The sequence below is a fragment of the Anolis sagrei genome, chromosome 2 (genome assembly GCF_037176765.1).
Source record: "Anolis sagrei isolate rAnoSag1 chromosome 2, rAnoSag1.mat, whole genome shotgun sequence".
In the NCBI taxonomy this organism is placed as follows: Eukaryota; Metazoa; Chordata; class Lepidosauria; order Squamata; family Dactyloidae; genus Anolis; species Anolis sagrei.
This window is the reverse complement of record NC_090022.1, coordinates 269,534,836-269,557,753: the sequence shown is the minus strand read 5'-3', so window position 1 is coordinate 269,557,753 and position 22,918 is coordinate 269,534,836. Positions and strand designations below refer to the sequence as shown.

General features: G+C 40.6%; 1 protein-coding gene across 4 annotated transcripts in view; it reads left to right on the top strand.

The window, feature by feature from the left end:
• Nucleotides 1-6,920: 6,920 nt before the first annotated feature.
• KIF2A (kinesin family member 2A) overlaps nt 6,921-22,918 on the top strand; it is a 61,323-nt gene continuing 45,325 nt past the window's right edge. For all 4 annotated transcript variants that reach the window (XM_060761540.2, XM_060761538.2, XM_060761539.2 and 1 more), the window contains exon 1: nt 6,921-7,148. In XM_060761540.2, coding sequence (XP_060617523.1) covers nt 7,085-7,148 — 64 coding nt within the window. In that variant the 5' untranslated portion in view covers nt 6,921-7,084. The remainder of the gene's footprint in view (nt 7,149-22,918) is intronic.

Here is a 22,918-nt window from a genome sequence, read left to right as displayed (position 1 = left end):
ACCAAGCCCAAGAATTTTTACATTTTCTAACCCATTCCACCAAGATGTTCAGGATCAGCATGGGACCATGACAGGGCACAGGAAAGAAGAACAAAGGGGCAGAAAATGAGAGTCTGTGGGTCAACTGCTGTGGGTCAACACTGTACAATAGTAGGATTTTGTAGTTTTACAGGGTCTTTAGCCTTCTCTACCAAAGAGTACTTGTGTCTCACCAAACTATAAATCCCATAAATCCCATAGCATTAAGCTATGCCAGTTAAATTGGTGCCAGACTGCATTAGTTTAACAATGTAAATGCACCCTTAAATATTTTGCCACATTTCTTTTTGTTCCCCCTTCCTTCCTTCCTTCCTTCCTTCCTTCCTTCCTTCCTTCCTTCCTTCCTTCCTTCCAATGCCATAATTGATTATTCTTAATCATTGAAAGACACAATTTTGTATTCCCTTACAAAAATATAAGTACTCTAATACAATCCATGTTAAACAAAAATCAAGTTCTTTCACCTTCAAGTGGGATTGACTACAGATAAATGAGAAAGGGCCCATCCAGACAGTACCTTTATTGTGGAAACTTCCGCAATAAAAAGGGGGCTGTCCAGACAATGTTCTGAACAATCCCAAATTAATTTACCACAAACCAAGAAAACCCTGGTTTGTGGTGAATTAATTTGATAGTGGATTTATTCCATGCTTTCTTGCATCGGGAGAGCTCTGACAGAACTATAATAGAGGCCAGGTAAGCTTATTTTACTTTTAAAAGGGGGTTGGGGGAGGGTTTCCAGATGTTCTGCCAGGCCAGACCATGTTTTTTAAATGCGGATGCTCCTGGGATAAAGTGCAGTCTGGAACTGCCCAAAGAGATCAGTGCTGTTGTAAAAATACATCATTAAAATAGCTGTGTTAAAATTCTTTGCTCCCAGAACTACAAAAAACCGAGCACCTGGTATGCATGCATTTTGGTAGGTTATTATTTTTTTTACTCCTTACATGAAAGACAACTTTTATTTCAGAGCTAGAAGAATAAATATTTAAAGCCTTGCATCTCTATAGATGTCGTGGTTCTTGTATCTGCACTACTTTGTGGTCTTGTTTCCTAATGCTATTATTCATGAAGTGATATACTCAGCTGGGGGTGGCTTTAAAAAGCCACACCATACGGTGAAAGAAATGCTTAAAAGGGGGTTGAGTAAGAAGGAGGGATTGCAAAGGAGCTCAGCTGCTGTTGCGGCTTCTTTGAAATCGCAATAACAGGACCAGGCAACAAAATTGTACATTTTTAGTGATGGTTGGAATATTGAACTGTGTTTAAGTCAAGCTTTTTCTGTTATACATTTGCAATTTTCTAAATGCGTATTTATATTAGTTGTTGTTATGTTTTTCAGACAGGATCTCATTGATAATAACTCAGGATAGTATGTATATATGCTGCAGAAATGTTTGTTCTGCTACAGAGTCCAGTATAAGGTGTTTGTTTTTGTTTTTCTTTTTTGGAAAATGACATTCATAGCCTTTTGGAAAATGCCTTTTAGATAAGAGCAAAAAAAAAAATCCCTTTAGACTAGAATCTTCTCTTGTGCTATGCAACCAGATATAATTATGCAAGGCAATGCTTTCAGTTGTTAGACTGAATAACCTATAATCTCTGATCTGTTGAGATTTGCCAATACATAAGGAAAAAGACCCAGCAGTGCTTCCGAAGTGTTTTTCAGTGTCATACACACACACACACACACACACACACTCCCCCATAAAACAACCTATTTTATATCATGCATTCAAGAGACAAAATTGAAGTAGACTTTGATTAAAACAATCAAATATTTGGTTTACTCATAACCTTCATATCAGACATCAGAAGAGCTGCAAGACCAAGAACAAGCCATGAGAGTAAAGACAAAGATCCACGCAGAGGAAAAGTGTTCTTTCCATACATCAAGGGAACCACAGACCGCATAGGGAAGCTGATGAGGAAACACAACATACAAACTATCTACAGACCCACCAAGAAAATCCAACAAATGCTCCATTCAGCAAAGGACAAGAGGGATCCCCTCACTTCTGCAGGAGTCTACCGTGTACCATGCAGCTGTGGACAAGTCTACATAGGGACCACCAAACGCAGCATTGCCCAAACACGAATCATGGAACATGAAAGGCACTGCAGACTACTTCAACCAGAGAAGTCAGCCATAGCAGAGCACCTGATGAACCAACTTGGACATAGCATATTATTTGAGAACACAGAAATGCTGGACCACTCTCACAACCACCATGCCAGACTACACAGAGAAGCCATTGAAATCCAGAAGCATGTGGACAATTTCAACAGAAAGGAGGAAACCATGAAAATGAACAAAATCTGGCTACCAGTATTAAAAAAAACTCTAAAATTACAACAGCAAAACAACAGAGAGGAAGCAATCAGGGACAGCTAATCACCTCTCAACAAAAGATTCCTCCAGGCACTAACAAGCCACACCAAAAAACTGCCAGGCCATCAAATGCTAATCAAGGTGGTCAGTTGAAACATTCACACCTACTTCCAGCAGACAAGAGTCCGTTGTCCCACCCTGGTCATTCCACAGATATATAAACTCATTTTCCTAGTTCAACAGACCTCACTACCTCTGAGGATGCTTGCCATAGATGCAGGTGAAACGTCAGGAGAGAATGCCTCTAGAACTTGGCCATATAGCCCGAAAAACCTACAACAACCCAGTGATTCTGGTCATGAAAGCCTTCAACAATATCTTGCATTTGTCACCATCGAACTTCATTTTGTTAGATTTGGCCCACCTCTCTAATCTGCCAAGATCATTTTGGCTCCAGAGCGTCAGTTGGTGCTGGGGGGCGGGGGGCTCCCAACCCCTCCCTATACCTTTCCCTATATCGCAGGCCTGGGCCAACTCGGGCCCTCCAGATGTTTTGGTCTGTAACTCCCACTATTCCAAACAGCCTCAGCCCCCTTCCTTTCCCACCTCAGTTGCTTAAAAGGAACGTGCCTGAGGCTGTTATGAGCTGTGGGCGTTGGATTCCAAACTCCAATGCCAGAGATACAGCTTAATGTAACATTAGAAAATGTTGATCATTTCCACTACCATGGCAGCCACCTCTCCACCAAAGTCAACATCGACACCGAAAAACAACATTGCCTGAGCTCTGCGAGTGCAGCATTTTTCCGAATGAAGCAGAGAGTGGTATCCGTAGGGATACCAAGGTACTTGTCTATAAAGCTATTGTCCTCCCAACCCTGCTATATGCCTGGGAAATGTGGACTGTCTACAGACATCACATGCAACTCCTGGAACGATTCCATCAGCGCTGCCTCCGGAAAATCCTGCAAACATCTTGGGAAGAGAAGTGGACAAACATCAGCGTGCTGGAAGAAGCAAAGGCCACCAGCAATGAAGCGATGGTCCTCCGCCATCGACTCCGCTGGACCGGCCACATTGTCCGGATGCCCGACCACTGTGTCCCAAAGCAGTTGCTCTATTCCGAACTCAAGAACAGAAAACGGAATGTTGGAGGACAGGAAAAGAGATTTAAAGATAGGCTCAACGCCAGCATTAAAACTGGGTTGCTGTAGGTTTTTTTGGGGCTGTATGGCTATGGTCTAGAGGCATTCTCTCCTGACGTTTCGCCTGCATCTATGGCAAGCATCCTCTGAGGTAGTGAGGTCTGTTGGAACTAGGAAAAAGGGTTTATATATCTGTGGAATGACCAGGGTGAGACAAAGGACTCTTGTCTGCTGGAACTAGGTGTGAATGTTTCAACTGACCACCTTGATTAGCATACAATGGGCTGACTGTGCCTGGAACAAACTTTTGTTGAGAGGTAATTAGATGCCCCTGCCTGCTTCCTCTCTGTTGTTGTGCTGTTGCAATTTTAGAGTTTTTTTTAATACTGGTAGCCAGGGCCATAGCCAGAAAAACTTTTTTGGGAGGGGTTGAAATTTTCGGGGTGGGGGTGGGGGGTTGAAACCTGCCTCCTTGCTCATGCTGAAGCAAAGAGCACAGCAGGGGGCAGATCAGCCTTCAATAGCCTGCAGCTCCGCCCCTGTCAACCACCTCCACCAAGTCTGGCCTCCTTAATGAGAGCATTCAACACACACACACCCAACTTGGTTGCTTCACTACATCGGCTATTGCTGCAAGTAATGACAGTGTGAATAAATTGCCAATATTTGCTTGAATTAGTGCTTACAGTTCTGGAGGGACTCTTAATTTTTTGCATCTCATAGACTTAGCATGGGGATTTGGTTAACCAGTTAAAATTCATGAGTAAACCAGGTTTTTTTAAAAAAAATCTGAAACATTTCGGGGGGGGGGGGGTTGAACCCCTAAAACCACCCCCTCGCTACAGGCCTGCTGGTAGCCAGATTTTGTTCATTTTCATGGTTTCCTCCTTTCTGTTGAAATTGTCCACATGCTTGTGTATTTCAATGGCTTCTCTGTGTAGTCTGACATGGCGGTTGTGAGAGTCGTCCAGCATTTCTGTGTTCTCAAATAAAATGCTGTGTCCAGCCTTAAAATCTCTGGCATAGATACTGAGAACTGGGAAGCCCTGGCTCTTGAGCGCTCCAGCTGGAGCTCAGCTGTGACCAGCAGTGCTGCAGAATTTAAAGAGGCACGAATGGAGGGTGAAAGAGAGAAACCCCCGACCGAGACCGCCTTCCACCTGGAAACCAATGTCCTCACTGTGAGAGAAGATGCAGGTCAAGAATAGCGCTCCACAGCCACCTACGGATCCACAAGAATACTGATGGAAGACTATCCTAGTTGGCTAACGAGGGATCGCCTAAGAAGGATTCAAAACAATGTATTGTCGAAGGCTTTCATGGCTGGAATCACTAGGTTCTTGTGGGTTTTTTCGGGCTATATGGCCATGTTCTAGAGGCATTTTCTCCTGACGTTTCGCCTGCATCTATGGCAAGCATCCTCAGAGGTAGTGAGGTCTGTTGGAGTTAGGAAAATGGGTTTATATATCTGTGGAATAACTGGGGTGGGGCAAAGAGCTCTTCTCTGCTGGAGCTAGGTGTGAATGTTTCAACTGACCACCTTCATTAGCATTTGAAGGCCTGGCTGAGCCTGGGGGAATCTTTTGTTGAGAGGTGTTAAGATGTGCCTGGTTGTTTCCTCTCTGCTGTTTTGCTGTTCTAATTTTAGAGTTTTTTAAATGCTGGTAGCCAGATTTTGTTCATTTTCATGGTTTCCTCCTTTCTGTTGAAATTGTCCACATGCTTGTGGATTTCAATGGCTTCTCTGTGTAGTCTGACATGGTGGTTGTGAGAGTGGTCCAGCATTTCTGTGTTCTCAAATAATATGCTGTGTCCAGGCTGGTTCATCAGGTGCTCTGCTATGGATGACTTCTCTGGTTGAAGCTCAGCCAGGCCTTCAAATGCTAATGAAGGTGGTCAGTTGAAACATTCACACCTAGCTCCAGCAGAGAAGAGCTCTTTGCCCCACCCCAGATATATAAACCCATTGTCCTAATTCCAACAGACCTCACTACATTGTCGAAGGCGTTCATGGCTGGAATCACTGGGTTGTTGTAGGTTTTTCCGGGCTGTATGGCCATGTTCTGGAGGCCATTTTTCTCCTGACGTTTCGCCTGCATCTATGGCAAGCATCCTCAGAGGTAGTGAGGTCTGTTGGAAGTAGGAAAAATGTGTTTATATATCTGTGGAATGACCAGGGTAATGTTTCAGCTGATCAAAGTGTTCTTGCCATACATCAAGGGAACCACTGACCGCATAGGGAAGCTGATGAGGAAACACAACAGCCTTGGCAGACCGTGCAAAAAGAATCTGCGAACCCCACCTCCTCCAAGATGAACTGAACCACCTCAACTGGGCTCTCCAGGCCAATGGAGACTCCACCTCAGACATCAGAAGAGCTGCAAGACCAAGAACAAGCCACGAGAGTAAAGATGAAGATCCACCCAGAGGAAAAGTGTTCCTGCCATACATCAAGGGAACCACTGGCCGCATAGGGAAGCTGATGAGGAAACACAACATACAAACTATCTACAAACCCACCAAGAAAATCCAACAAATGCTACGTTCAGCAAAGGACAAGAGGGATCCTCTCACCTCTGCAGGAGTCTACCGTGTACCATGCAGCTGTGGACAAGTCTACATAGGGACCACCAAACGCAGCATTGCCCAAACACAAATCAAGGAACATGAAAGGCACTGCTGACTACTTCAACCAGAGAAGTCAGCCATAGCAGAGCACCTGATGAACCAACCTGGACACAGCATATTATTTGAGAACACAAAAATGCTGGACCACACCAACAACCACCATGTCAGACTACACAGAGAAGCCACTGAAATCCACAAGCATGTGGACAATTTCAACAGAAAGGAAGAGACCATGAAAATGAACAAAATCTGGCTACCAGTATTAAAAAAAACTCTAAAATTACAACAACAAAACAACAGAGAGGAAGCAATCAGGGACAGCTAATCACCTCTTAAGCCGCTCCTCATAGGGCTTGTTCTCCAGACCCTTGATCATTTTAGTCGCCCTCCTCTGGACACATTCCAGCTTGTCAATATCTCTCTTGAATTGTGGTGCCTAGAACTGGACACAATATTCCAGGTGTGGTCTAACCAAAGCAGAATAGAGGAGTAGCATTACTTCCCTGGACCTAGACACTATGCTCCTATTGATGCAGGCCAAAATCCCATTGGCTTTTTTTGCCGCCACATCACATTGTTGGCTCATGTTTAACTTGTTGTCCACGTTAAACATGTGATTCCCAAACACCTGGAGGGCCCCAGTTGGCCCAGGCGTGGCTGGGCGCCCTTTGCGGAGGAGGCGGGGCAACGCGGTCTCCTCAACCCGAATAGGCCACGCCCCTTTTGTTTGGCCCCTCCCACCGCTCCGCCGGTCCTTCAGCCGTGACGCCTCCACGGTCTGCGCAGCCGCAGTCGCTGCCGGCGACGGTTGTATCCGGCCGGCGCCTTTTTCTCCTCCTCCTCCCTTCTTCCCTCATCTCAACTGCCGTTGCTGCAGCCCTCGCTCCCCCCCCTCCTCCTCCTCCCTTCCGTTTCTCCCTCTCTCTGTCTCTATGACGCGATGGCAACGGCCAACTTCGGCAAGATCCAGATAGGGATCTATGTGGAGATCAAGCGCAGCGATGGTGAGCCGGCGAGAGGGAAGGGAAGGGTGGGGTGGGGAGGCTGAAGATGGAGGAGGAGGGGGAGGCCGGAGGGATGGAGGAAGGCTCGCCGTCAAGGCCCATTGTGAGGGGGGTGGTGGTAGTGGCGGCGGCGTGAGGCCTGTGAGGCGCTTTTCTGTGCCTGGTGGGGAATGTCTAATGCTGGGAGGGAGACATGGACGGCAGGGTGGGAGGTTGCTGCAGTGCTGCTGGGAGAGAGGCAAAGAAAGAGGGGAAGAGGCGAAGGAGAGAGAAGCAGCCCCCTTTCCTCGTGTGTGGGGCTGGTTTGAGGGACTGACAGGGGAAGGGCGTGACCCTCGGGTTTAAGAGGCCGGGGGGCCAGGAGAAGGCAGGGATCCTTGAGGGCTGGAGAGGCGTGTATTGTGTTGTGGGAGGAGAGGAATGGGATAATGCTGGTAGTGAGGAATGTATGACAGGGTGTGGACTCTGTGGCTCTATGAAATCCACATTGAAATGGATCTCTATTTGTTTATCTAGCCCAACCCACTGCCATGCAGGAAAAAGCACAATCAAAGTACCCCTGACAGATGGCCATCCAGCCCCCAAGAAAGGAGCTTCCACCACACTCAGAAGACCCTCCCACACAGCCCTACATCCCAGAATATCAAGGCAGAAAATCCCACATGATCAGAGTGTGGTCTCAGATAACCCAGTTCAAAACAGATATTGTGGGGTTTTCTGCCTTGATATTCTGGGATATAGGGCTGCTTGGAAGGGCCCTTAGATAACCCAGTCCTTTTTTCTATAAGCCTAAAAGCAGAGTTTTCTCTGGGCACCACAGTGTTCCTTTGCTTGAGTCAGGCTCATTCCACACAGCTGAAGAAAATCCACATTTTCTGCTTTGAACTGGGATACATGGCAGTGTGGACTCAGATAACCCAATTCAAAACAGATATTCTGGGATATAGGGCTGTGTGGAAGGGCCCTTAGATAACCCAGTCCTTTTTTCTATAAGCCCCAAAGCAGAGTTTCCTCTGGGCACCACAGTGTTCCTTTGCTTGAGCCAGGCTCATTCCACACAGCTGAAGAAAATCCACATTGTCTGCTTTGAACTGGGATATATGGCAGTGTGGACTCTGATAACTCAATTCAAAGCAGATATTTTGGGATTTTCTGCCTAGATATTCTGGAATATAGGGCTGTGTGGAAGGGCCCTGAAGCAGAGTGTTCCACTGCTGAAGCAGCAATACCCGTTCATTGATATAGGTGTATATGGGAACAGGAATAGGCAATGCATTTTCATCATGCACTTGTTGAATTGGGGGAGGGGGAGAGAAAGCACACCCTCTTTCCTTTCCTCTATAAGCCTAGAAGCAGAGTTCCCTCTGGGCCCCACTGTGTTCCTTTGCTTGAACCAGGCCCCTTCCAGACAGCTGAAGAAAATCCACATTATCTGCTTTGAACTGGGATATAGGGCAATGTGGACTCAGATAAACCAGTTCAAAGTAGATGTGGGATTTTCTGCCTAGATATTTTGAGTAATATGGCTGTGTGGAAGGTCCCTGGGAAAGATTCTGTGGGCCCTTCCACACAGACCTATATCCCAGAATATCAAAGAAGAGAATCCCACATTGTCTAGTTTGAACTAGAATATGTGGCAGTATGGACTCAGATAATGTGGGATTTTATTCAGCTGTGTGGAAGAGGCCTGGGTCAAGCAGAGAAACACTGTGGTGCCCAGAGGGAACTCTGCTTCTAGGCTTATAGAGAAAGGAGTAGGAAAGGGGGTGTGCTTCCTTCCCCCTCACCTCAACAAGTGCATGATGAAAATACAATGGGTATTGTAGCTTCAGCAGTGGAACACTGCTTCAGAGTGTGGTGGAAGCTCCTTCCTTGGGAGCTTTTAATCAGAGGCTAGATGGCCATCTGTCATGGGTACTTTGATTGTGCTTTTCCTACATGGTAAGGGATTGGACTAGATAGTCCAGGCACGAGCCATCTTCAGCCCTCCAGGTGTTTTGGACATCAACTCCAAAAATTCCCAGCCAGCTTTCAGGCTGTTAGGAATTGTGGGAGTTGAAGTCCAAAACACCTGGAGGGCTGAAGTTTGCCCATGCCTGAGATAGCCCATGTGGTCTCTTCCAACTCTGTTATTCTATGATCCTACCCATTACTTAAAGATGCATGTGAAGACTTTGGGGCTCAAAGAGAACTTGGCCTCATTGTTTATAGGTATGGTGAGGTTGGAGAGCCGACTTGTGTCCCTGTCTCTCTGTGTCAAACAGAGAAAGGCTTTGGTGCCTAGAGAGAACTTGGCTTCATGGCTTGTGGAAGGAAGGAGCAGGAAGGGGATGTGCTTTTTCAGATGTGCTTTCTCCCTCATCCTTTCAACAAGTGCATTATGAAAATATATCACGTATTCGCACTCCCACCTTAATGTGAAAAACCACATACTTGCCTGGATGGCAAGGGATACAGGGATGGTGAGATAAGAGAGCTGGTGTGTGTGTGTGTTTGGATTTGTGTGTGTCTTTTTTTGTTTGTCTTTGTGCCCAGAGAGAGCATGGCTTCATGGTTTATAGAGAAGGCTGCTTAAGTCCTCTCCCCTGAACAAGTACATTAAGAAAATATATTTCCAATCCCATCTAAGTGAGCTACGCTTGCATGAATGGCTGATACGTTGAGTAACCATTATCTATCTCAGTCACCCATGTGGACAACTTTGGATACTGGGATATTTTGGAATTATAGATAAGGGATGCTCAACCTGCATTTTTAATTACACTTATTAGATGAATGGAAGAATCCTTGGTAAGCTTCAGTATGCCCCCGCCCTTGTTATTTAGCACAAGTCTTGCTGTGTTGTGTTCAACTAAATAAGATCACCACTCTCCTTAGCACCCGGATGTTTGTCTTCCCGCCCCCTCAGGAGGGATGAAGTTCCTGTGTTGACTCAGCGTTTTCCATTTTTTGCCCCCGTGTTTCCTAGCAGCAGCCTGTGTGGGACATTCAATAGATGGAGAGGAAATGGCCCTTGTGAAGCTTTGGAACAGTTACCTTTGAAATAATATGAATATAATATGGTGGAGGGCTGCAATACGGAGTGAACTGATGGGCCTAGCTCTGTTCCTCTAAGATCATAAAAGATCCTATTGGCTGCTCCTTTCTGACTTTGGTGATGATGGGGTGCGTTCAGGTTGAGATTTTTTTTCTAGAAGGATATTCATCCAGCAGTTTTGAATATTCTTTGAAATACAGAAGGATTTCTGTGGCGACTGAGGGATATAATGCTGGTGTATTCAAAGAAAGAATAAAAAATCTAGTGCTGTTAATAGTGCTTTCTTTTTCAGCTTTTGTAATAGCACTGTAGGTACTGTGTTTTTATTCTAACTGTACACAACTGCAGATGCTCATATAATAATGAAATAGTCATGTTAAGGCGGGGCACTTTGAGTCCTTTAAGTAGGATAGAAATATTGCTCTTATTCTAGTTTCAAAATGACTGAGGGATGTTTTCTTTTTCCCTCCGCAAAGGATGGTATTGGGAGAACTAAGTAGGCAAGATAATTATATCTTCTGAATAGAATTAGTTTCTTCCTTGGAACTGTTGCATTCTGTCCTCATTCCCAAACTCTTCCAATTGATTATAACAGGTAAAACTCTTGCTGCAGCTAGTGGTGGAAGAAGAGCTCAAGAATACCAAATCCCTACATGAAGAAGTTCCATGCCACTTCTAAATAGTTTAAGGACTAGATCATAATATTATTGAAAATAAAGAGAAAATTCTTTAAGATCATTGTTCTGTGTGATTGATATAATAGTTTCTTTATATGATGGGACATGCCATATTTTGAAGTCCTCTTGAGTTTCTTTGCCTCAAAATAGCAGTATGACAGGATGGCTTTTGATGGAAGAAAATCACTTCTCGTTACAAAAATAACTTTGCAGTTCTTTAGATTATAATCTGCTTCCCCCCAATTGTGTAATACAATGGGAATTGCATTAATAATATACCTTTTCAAAAGATTAATTATGTTTGCATTTGTAATCTCAGTTTACTCAATAAACAGCATGGGAATATATGGAAATTGCTATCTACATAATATTTCTTCTACAATGTACTTGACTGTTTTCTAAAACACATAATTTTTTTCCTAACAGACCTTTAAAACTGCTTTATGAATGAAACCTCCAGAGAAAAGTTCTATGCAGATTCTTTTATTATCTTTTCTCTCTCTTAAAAAAAACTTGTTTCCTGGCATAAACAGTTGCTGTAGCTTTTCATGGGTGCAAGCAGAATTAGTATAAAATTGTTCTTCCATGATATAGAGTTGATTAGATTAAGAGTTAGATTAGAACATATACATACATTGCTATTCAAACTGTGACTTGTAATTTTTTAGTCCCTAGGTATTTTTCTTAAATTCAATAGAGCTATAAAATTCACAGCTTTATCATAAGGCCACAAAAATGCACAATAACAAATATTTTTAAAATAAAGCTATTTTCTAACAATGCAGTATATGAAAGGGTCAGGCACTGTGAAAATTAACTAGCTAATGTTAAAAAGTTGAACAACAGTTGCTGCAATAATGTGTATATGTAACAATGGATATAGATGGAATTAGCAAGAGAAACATTGGTTGAAAATTGAAGTAAGTGAAAATAAAATTTATAACACTGGGGTTTGGTTCTAGGCCCTCCTCATGGATACCAAAATCTGTGGATACTCAAACTTACTATATACAATAGTGAAGTAAAATGGTGTCCTTTATATACAACGACAAAATTAAGGTTTCCTTTTTTGCAATTAATGGTTGGATCCATGAATATGGAAGTCTGATAGTATACCATTACAGTGTATTCAAGTAGTGTGAGAAAGACTGACACTTCAGCATTTATGTGAGGAAGGATTAATGCGACCAACTTAAATTTCTAGAAGTATCAGGAAAGCTATCGGCAGCAAATCAAGCTAATGCAAATAATACTATACGTAGCATTAACTCTGCCAAACTAAAATCACTAGATCATGTAAAATCTTTACATGCTTGAAGGTCTGGCCAAGTCAGAAGATATTTGGCTAACGATAAAAGAAGTCCCAGTTCAGGCAGGCTTCCCTAGAAGGAGGTATTCTAACTGTAGGCACCATTCACTTGTTATCAGGCAGAGGAAGAAATTGACGAGGGCCTCTGAAGAATATTCAAGAGTAATACTCAAGCAGGTTCTTTGTGAGATGATAGCACAGAATGCTTCACGTTCATCCATCCAGCTGGCCATTTTTTCTTGGTGTGCTTTTCTTTCTGTAATAAAATGCATTGCCAAAGACTGCTGGGTGAGTGACAAGGTGTGATCACTCATTCACCTTTTAATTAGGAATGGAGTTGCCAGCATCTGCCCCAAACTCTTAATGGCCACACAAAGAATGCTTTCAGGAAGTGTAGCAGTCTTATGCTGTACTGTTCAATCTATTGGCCTTAAGACATAAAGAAGGCCCAGACTACACACACACACACACACACACACACACACACACAGAGTGTACATAAATGCAGTATTGTTTGATTGTTTTTCAACAGGACGAATCATTTTCAATGAAAATATGATATCATTGAAGGCATATATGATTCCTAGTTACTTGCTCCAAAATGCCCCGTAAGTGGTTTTAACCCTCTTCTGATGTACTACATGTATTTGAGTGAAAAAATGCAACGAGTTCAGGGATAAATGGGCCAATCTAGTCCAACCCAACTTATTGATAGGCATTTGTCTATAGATCACCACTTTAGAAAATATTCACTGCTGGAGATTTCCATAAATGGGATTTCTTATTTTCTTTTTTGAAAAAAACAAATCAACAGGAATATGGGCTTATAGTTTCCATGTGGTGGGAGCTGCATATAATCATGGATCACATGCTTGTTTCCCCATGATATACATTTGGAACTCTTGAAGAAAAGTATAATGGGAAATGGTAGGGAGATGAACAGGGACAAGTTTATAGCTTCCTTCTGCAGTTTAGATCATCCTTTAGAAGATTTTTTTGTCCAAGAAAATAATCATAACCAAATGGCACATATCTATTTTTAATGTCTAGATCTGGATACCACAAAGGCAACGGATCATGTTTGATCTTGAAAGCTAAACAGCGTCAGATGTTATTGGTACTAGGATGGGAGACTGCCAATGAGTACCAGGTGCCCAGTAGCCTATCTATATAAATAAAAATGTAATGATCATTTGTGGGATTAACAGAACTCAAAAACCACTGGACGAATTGATGCCAAATTTGGACACAAGACACCTAACAACCCAATGTATGTCCTTCACTAAAAAAAAATAAATGCTTTTGTCATTTGGGAGTTGTAGTTGCTGGGATTTATAGTTCACCTACAATCAAAGAGCATTCTGAACCCCAACAATGATGGAATTAAACCAAACTTGGCACACAGTTCTCCCATGACAAACAGAAAATACTGGAAGGGTTTAGTGAGTAGTGTCCTTTGGTGTTGGAGTTGTAGTTCACCTACATCTAGAGAGTACTGTGGACTCAAACAATGTTGGGTCTGGACCAACTCTACACGAATACTAAATATGCCCAAATGTGAACACTGGTGGAGTTTGGGAAAAATAGAATCTTGACATTTGGAAGTTGTAGTTGCTGGGATTTGTAGTTCATCTACAATCAAAGAGCATTCTGAACCCCACCAACAACAGAATTGGGCCAAACCTCCCACACAGAACCCTCATGACCACCAGAGTGAGCCACAGCAACGCATGGCAGGGAATGGCTAGTATTTCATAAGAAGGAATTGAAAAAGCCATCTCTGAGTATTCCTTGCCTATGAAAGGCAATCTGAAGACACATAATGCATATATAGGATATAGAAAGCCACACATGTAGTATATAGAAAGACACTTCTAGTTTTTAGGATTTCTCAGTCTTAAGCATCTTGTTAAATTTTGTTAGCTATATGGGGAAGACAAAGAACTGGCTGATCAGGCTATTAGGATAGATTCATTTTGTCTTTTTCCCTTTGAATATGCATCATTACCTTCAAATTACTTTATCTCATCATTAATTACAAATTACAAGACCAGTGGTAAGAACAGTAGGAAGGCTCAATTAACCAACCAACAACCTATCGCAAAAGAGGACCAGTAATTCTAAACCAGTAAACACACACAACAGTTTCAGAAATGTTTCTTTTAGTTGCCCAAAAACATCTATTCTCCCTTAAAATATATTTGCTTTTAAATCATGTTCTCCAGAGACAAAATAAGTAGTCTTCTTTAAAAGTAACATAGTTTGTTTACTAACAGACTTTATGTATTCAACATACAGTTACTTTGCTTGTCAGTCCAGTTACAGATATGATTTGAACTGGCTTCTCTGTGTAGGTAACACAGGACTTCTTTCTCATAATCAGCAGTCCATAATCCAAAGCATGTCTCTGTTCTGAGAGTCTAATAGAGTCTCTGTACTCTGTTTCAACCAACTTATAATAATTTGCAAGTGACTTGAAGGCACATGCACATACATTGGAATCCAGTATGGTGATTATATTGAAAGACGGTGCTTTTGAACTAAAAGAAATATATGGTCCTGACTTGGGTAAGAACAGGACATGGCATTTTGCTCCATTGGTATTTACAGAGCATGGAGGACCCATCAATATGCCTATCTCATAGATCTTGTTGGGGTGTTACAAGATCTACCCCGTTCTGAATTTATTTTTCAGTTTTCACTGACAATTATGATCTATAAGCTTTATTTCGGTCTTAGTTCTGCTAGATTGCTGTCATCTTATAAAAACTATTTGTATTGATGAAAGTGTCTTGCTGTAAATGCAGTAAGATTTGTGTGTGGCACAGTTTGGTCTAGTTGCTATAAACTTTACTACACTTGCCTTTTATTTGTAGCTAAGTGAAACCTCATTCATTCACAACTACAATTGCTTCATAATGCAACACAAAATTGCTTCCTGAAATGTAGTATCAGGGAGCTAGATTAACTGGAAAAAGCAACAGAAAATGTGACAGAGGCACCATTTATGGGCAATACAGATTTGAATATGTTTACATTCACTTAATTATTTTCCTGTGTACCTCAGTTTAAACAAACACTGAAAAAATGTGACACAGAGAGAAGAAAACATGTACACACATACATTTAATTTTGTGTAGCTTTCACTGTTGTCCTCGAAACTGGGCTAAGACTTGAGATAAGACTTCTTAGCCTTTCATATATTTGAGATTTTGAAAATATGTGTATTTGAGTAATACAGTAGTCTGTGTATGATGGGTTTGAAATTAATGCATTGCAATACACCCTGCCAGAAAGGAATAACTACTGAAACTGTTAGCATGATAGGGCATAATGAAGCATGTCCTTTTTCTTATGTAGATAGTGCATGTCAACGTGTGTTAATCTGAACTGGGACTTTTGTGGTGATCATTTTGTGTAATCCTATGTGAATGAGGCTATTCCATCCATAACAGGAGTTGTGCCAATAGGAATCCAAGAGGTTTTGGAATTTGCCATGTAAAAATGGATCATTTACAGAAAGGTATATTGTACATTTTCTCTGAAACTTGCTGTGCAATCAAAAATGACATCAAGCACTGTAATTTGTACTTGTTAGCAGATTTCTTTTTTGTTTATAGCCCAAATTGCTTCTTTTGTTTCATTTTCCTTCTTACCCCACCATAATGCAGTGATGTCAGACTGCATTAATTCTACAATGTAGATGCACCCTAAATGAATGTATGAAATTGCATTGTTTGATTGACCAGGGACATTAAACAGTATTAAAGGCCTAGGATTTTATAAATAACATAACTATGTTTAGGAGAGAGTGGCAGACTAAGCTCATGTCACAATTTTTGCAACTTGAAGAACTGGAATATATTAAAATCTACAAATATTGTAATAGTGTGATAGTTGCATAGCAGCAATCTCATGCAGGCGTGCTTTCTAAGATTAGAATAGCAGCATATGTATATATAAAATTTAGGTGAACACGTAACACATTTTAATCTTCAATGTTATTTTGTCACCACAAGTAATTGCCCTCCCCCCATGCTCTATCATAAAGATGGTGGCACCCACTACATGCAGAAGGGCAACTTGGATTTGTATATATTTGCATTACAGATGGGCAGATTCATCCTGTGGTCTGCATGTGGCAATCAAGTCTATTTTCTTGATCTCCAGTGTCCTCCCCCCCCCCCCCCCCCCCCAAATTCAAAATATTTTAATGGCAAAGATGGCTAGCATTGCTACTGGCATCTCTGAAAAAGCTGTTGTGTGTTTGTCCCATTTCAGGGTGCCCTCGTCTTCTGTAGACGTCTGTTAATTTTTATGAAAGAGAATGAGAGACATAGTTTCTAGTAGAAAGCCATGTTTGATTTGCTTTTAGATTCATTTATTTATCTTTTGGTTAGCTGGTGATATCAGTAAAACCTTACTCTAGCACCACATTTGAGATGAGGTTATCTTCCTCTCACTGTTCTTCCCTGTGTGCAGTTTCCCCATCCAATTAGGCCTGCAGTGACCTTTTTCAATATACAAGTCACTTCCAGTTGCGAAACGAGGTCCATAGGAGTACAAATATCAGGTGATGATGGGTGGCTGAGAGCAGGGCAGAATGACTGATCACATTACACAGAAGCTTGGTGTGTGTATTTTTTGCCATCTCCTCCCACCTCCACAGGGTTGTTTTTAGGAGCCTATGATCCCAGGTTTTCCCGGAGCTTCATATCTTTATTTCCAAGAGACATATAGGATTCCTGTGAGAATAGAAGAGGAGAGAGTTCTTCAAAATATGGTGTAAAGCTCGATTTACATGCATTTTTGAGGATGGAAATAATTTGTGGGTTTATATTTTCCTAAATTAACAGTTTTTATTTTGCATGTTGAATTGACTTAGTCTGGCAAGCAAAATGTAAAGAAACTATCTTTTCCTATTATCAAGAAACACACATATACTAATTTCTGCTGTGCTGCAAAAGGTTTGTGTGTGGGTATAGATTCTACTTCTTGTGAGTGTGTATGGGGATCAGTAGATCCCCATGGAAAGAAGTAATTAAACAATGCTTTAGTGTGAAGTGTGAATAACTGGCATTGCACACATTAGTCTAAGCTTTATAATAGCAAGGTTCCCAATATATAATCCTATTAAATAAATTGGGGCAATCTTTGTGGTTAGTGGTATAATTGTTCGAGATTATCAGTAAAATCTGAGGTAAGGAGTAAAATAAGAGGTGACAAATCTACAGATGTGAGATAATTTCTGATGGGATGCAGTAGGAATATTTGGATACATAAAAATCCTTTGGCAATCCTTCAAAAGTGTATTATTTATGGATTTATAACATGGAAGATTCTGCAAATAGAAACATCAACAATGTTATGAACCTCTTTGCAGCTTTGATCAACTCCAGTTTTGATGTCACTTTGTTGTGTTCAAGAAACAGTCCTTCCTGCAAGCTAACTTTGTTCATCTTTGGTGATGTTGTCATGCAGCCAAAATCTGATTATCTTTAAAACATCACTATTCTTCTGAATAGTGTAATTTCTGAACAACATATGGAGCCAAAGCTGAAGTTAGTGGAGCTGCAATCAAGTTCCAATAGCAAGATGTTACCATTTCATATCTGTCATGATCACTGAGGAAGCTTGAATGGAGTACTCTACAAATACAGGTAGTTCCCAAGATACGAACAAGGGAGGTTCTGTAGTTTTGTTCCTACGTTGAATTTTATGTAAGTCGGAACAGGTACATTTTAAGTACAACTCTAGCCGTACACACACTCACTTTGGATAACTTAGGGAAGGGTTAACACAACTGCAGTGTTTGTTTTTCTGTCTGGTCCTCTGTTCAGAAGCTCACTTTCTGTCCTCTGATCATTGGATTTTGAAAAATTTGGCTTGTTGTTGAAAGAAGGATTGGTGATAAAGCTTCAGTGGAGTGAATTTTCCTTCTTAGGGGTAGTTTTCTCTTACTTCCTGTTACCTCACCCCCGTTCTTTACTGAGTCATTTGTAACATGGGGACTGCTTGTATGTAAAACTTGTCAACAGGAAGAATGGAAAAGAAGTGTTCCCACAGGTGTGACAAGAATAACAAGGTGTACAGGTATGCAATTGCGTGAAGAAAGAATCAAGTAGACTGTAAGAAAACATTCTGTAGATAAAATCATCTGAGTGTATGGAACCCAGTTATTTGAAACCTCATTATTGGTGTCTGTCTAAAAATAGACTTGCTATGTTCATGATTCATGTTAAAGCAATTCTGGATGCAATAGATAGCGACTTCACTTTCTAAAAATCGATTTATCTTATGTACAGGGTGCCTCCGAGTTACAAATATCCAACTTAAAAATGAGTCATAGTTAAGAATTTATTTTATTTACAGCATTTATATACCGCTTTTCTCACCCCGAGGGACTCAAAGAATGGGTGAGATACCAGGAAGTGAGAGAAATCTAGCCCTCAGAAGGATAATTCACTCCTGAAAGAGTTATCATGGGAAAAAAGGTATCTCCACTGAAGCTTTATCACCAATTCTTGTTTTTCATAACAAGCTAATTTTTTCACAATCCAATTTTCACTGGGACAGAAAGTGAGATGACAATTTCTGAACAAGTGTGTGTGCATACACACACTCACACATAAATGTATATAGATAAGGCTGAAGTTACACTTAAAAATGTATCTGTTCTGACTTACATACAAATTCAACTTAAGAATCAACTTAAGAACAAAGTTATAGAACCTATCTTGTTCGTAACTTGGGGACTTTCTGTGTGTTCAATTATATATTTTCATGTGTATCTTTAGTGAAATATGAGATAGTACCCCACAGAGATTAGTAGATACCTTGTTTTGTTTGTTTTTAAATCCTTGTGCTTCTAGGTCTTATTATATAAAATAAACAATCAGACATACATTTAAATCAGTCTTCTTTTCTACATGTTGGCTACCCAAATGCCACTACTGAGCTTGGATGGAAAATGTTTTTCTTTAAGAAGTGTGTGACGCAGATTAGATTGATGAATAACAGCTGGCTCATGACGACCCTGTGAAGTTGGAAACTGAGTGGAGATTTGAAATAAAGTATGACCAATCATAGTGCAATCTTTTCATCATTGTAGAACATTGCATCTTTACTGAGTTGTATTTTTTTACTTGCAGAGTAGAAATGGTGACTTAAAATGATCGTATTTTTCACTTGGAGCTGTGTTCATGAAATGACATTTTGGTATTTGATTTATTGAATGTATTGCCTGCCTTGCTCCTGAAATGGAAGCCAAGGGTTTCACTATAATGGAACAATAATGGATATTGTAATACACTCACTGATAGTCTTCATGTAGAAGTTGATGTGAAACTATCTCTTCATAAGTTGCTCTTTGCCTTTTGGCGGTCTTTAAAATGGTTTATCATAGGGATTCGTTTTGTTAGGCTGCTCTTTCATGATCAAGATTTTTGAATAGTCAAGACGGAGTATGACTTTGAAGGCTGTGGGTGCCACAAATACTCACCCCACCTTAGTTTCCACGTAGCATTAAAGCTACAGAGCTAGATCATCTTAAGTCAGATATGCTCAAAATATAGCCCTGCAGCTATTTTGGCCTCCAACTGCTAGCCACCTTTTTCAGTGGTTAGGAATTCTGATAGCTGGAAACCCAAAGAGCTGAAGGGACACAGTTTGAGGATGCCTGATCTAAGTAAAGAGTTAGGTGCCCCCTATTTTCATATTAAACCCAGTTGTGAATTTATATGGTTAGTTTATTATATTTATATCTCTCTTTTCTGCCAAAAATGGAAGATAAGGTGGGAAAAATAATCAAATTGAGAAATACTGAAATACAAAGATATTAAAACACATTATTAAAAACAAAGCATGTGGGGACACTTACGTTAGCTTTCAATAGTATCATTATTGAAATGTCAAAGGTCTGCCTTTGCATTATGATAGGACATTATTGAAATGTCAAAGGTCTGCCTTTGCATTATGTAAACAGAGATGGAACTAGTTTAATCTTCCTTGGGTTGCAAGTTCAGAGTCTGGAAGCAACCACTGAGAAAGCTATCCTCTGTGTGACCAAGAAAAGAGCCTCTAATGCTAGTAGAACCAAGAGAATGGCCTCTTTTGACACTTTTAAAACAGGACACAAATTCATATAGTCAAAACCAGAAATTCGAGTTATGCTTGTAAACAGATCGATAGCCAGTCATAAGACAGTCAAATCCTCCATGCTCTTAGAGTTTTCTAAGCTTTTCTACATCAATGCCATATGCAATATGTTGTTATGGTCCAGACTGTATTCATATATGACATCTCCAGGAACATCTGGATTTCAAATCTTAGTCTTTGGAGGGAATATGACCCATTTCACCACAAAATGAAACTGTTTTCTGATTTTTCTTTAAACTGAGCTGGAGTTCCTCTGTTCACTCTAGGTGAGATCTCAATTTGATATCCCTTTTCATGTTCTGTATCAGACCAAATTCTTTCACCTTCACTCTCAGCATTTGGATAATCCTTTTCTTTAAACCTTCTTTCTCATTTCCTATGAGTAATCTGATATGTCATACACTTCTGCTGACATAGCTTTTTCTACTTTGATTGAACTGCCTGCTTCCTGTGTTGGTGCATCTAAATGCTTCTATTTCCTTTTACATTTTCCTGACTTTTCTTATGGCTTATGCTGTTTAGTATTTGAATCAATTGCTGGAATTACAGCTTGTTTACAATTCACGGGGAATCGTGTTATTTCAAATTCATTGCTTTGGAAATCAAAATCATTGAATTACAAATTCAATAAAACAAATCCAATTCGACTGGCCATGAATTTGAATTTTCAAAGTTCCTTGTATTTGACTAAAATCAAAAGGTGGCCTTTTTCAGTAAGCTGACAACATTCTTACTATATCTTTAATCTGCTTCTTACAATGCTTCAACTCCACTGATATACGCTGGGTGTCTAAGGCTTTATGCATGATTACACACCTCTGACTCAATTTAAAGTGGTGCTATAAAAAATTCCATTCCTATTGGTGACGACAGAACACTGCCTCAATTAAGTGGATGGGCCCATAGTTCACTGCTTTAAATATAGAGTGAATACATTTTTTAAAATTGCATTTTAATTTTAATCTTGGTATGTATTCTGCCCCTGATTATGAAAGCTATTTCACTTGCACTTCACCTGGGCTTTATCTTATTACTTCAGTGCTGATTAGTATATCAGTAGCCATTCCACCCTTGTGAGGAGAGGGCCTAGTCATACAGATGCTATAGCTACTTCTGCCCTAGCCATATACCCCAAGAGATTGCAGTGCCTAGAGCCTGTCACCTCAGAAATAGTTTCCTCGTGTTTGCAGAGGGCATCAGAACCCAAGAAATAAGTAGTTTCTTTTTTCTCTGCCTGTATGTGTTTGTGAGTGTATTTGTAAGTGTTCTGCTTTTTTGTTCTGGCTTCTCTAGAATAGAATTGAGTTATTTCTAGTCAATTCACTCATCATTTATGCTGGGAAATGAAAACATGTTTTTATGTGGCTACTACTACATCAAGAATTGGCAGTCCAGCAGTCATCTGAACTGTTTGGGAGGTAGGTCTTTGCTGGCTCCCAGCAACTGTTTGGTAGCCTTTAACTTCTTTATCAAACTTCAGGCTACAAAGCAGAAGTGTATACTGATAATCTTAATAACTCTGGAGTATAAATATTAAACAAACAGCAGACTTTATCTTCATTCCACCCAGGAAGGCTTTTTGTCTTTCCGGTTCGTTAATCCAAAATATACAGTTTGTACAATATGTATATAGTCTCTCCTCTACTTGCAGTATTCTCTTTCAATGTATCTGCAGTTATACAGCAGTATTTGATCCACTAGTTCACAAAATCAAATCAAACTCTTACACACACCAAAGTGTCTCCTATAGAGAAACCCCAAACACTTCACAACAAGGAAGCCAACATGCTATGGTTCCTTGCTTAATTTATACTCTCTTTAACCAATCACCTGCTGAATTACATCATCCCCACTGCAACCTATTCTCTATTGTTTACAGCAGTGTTTCTCAAACTGCTCCTCCAGATGTTTTGGACTTCAGCTCCCAGAAATCCCAGGCAGCTTACCAGCTGTTAGGAATTGTGGGTTCTGAAGTCCAAAACATCTGGAGTAGTACAGTTTGAGAAACTCTGGCTTACAGATTCCATTAATTACTCAGAACTTAGGGTCTGCTTAGTCTTTCCTTACTTTACAATTCACTATGAATTTGCCAGGTACTATACCAACTCGAACATCATAGTAGACAAACAGAAAAATGAAGACACATTGAGAAAAGAATGTTTCCCAGAGTAAAGAAAGAATGGATAAATCTCTGATTGTGAAAAGGTAGAATCTTCAAAACTGATGGAAAGGGGACTTTTACTCTGGTTTGCAGGGCAAGGCAGTGCATATTTGAAATATAACCCCTTATGGTGTCATTTGTTTTGTTCACTTACATTTAGGTTTAGCTATCATAGATTTAGAAGTGGTACCAAAGGCTTGAGGTGGGATGTGAGGTCGGGTTTGAATGAAGCAAGAGAGACAGAATTACATAGGTTTTCTGGGAGGCAGACCAAGCATGAACATAATTAGGGAAAAGAATGGAATTAGTTTTGACCAGTTAGCATATTTTTCTAAAGGATCAATAATATTTTGAAGCTTTCTGTATCATACTTTAATGCTGGGTACTTGGTGTAAGAATACCAAGAGACTGAAACTGAATTGGAAATAC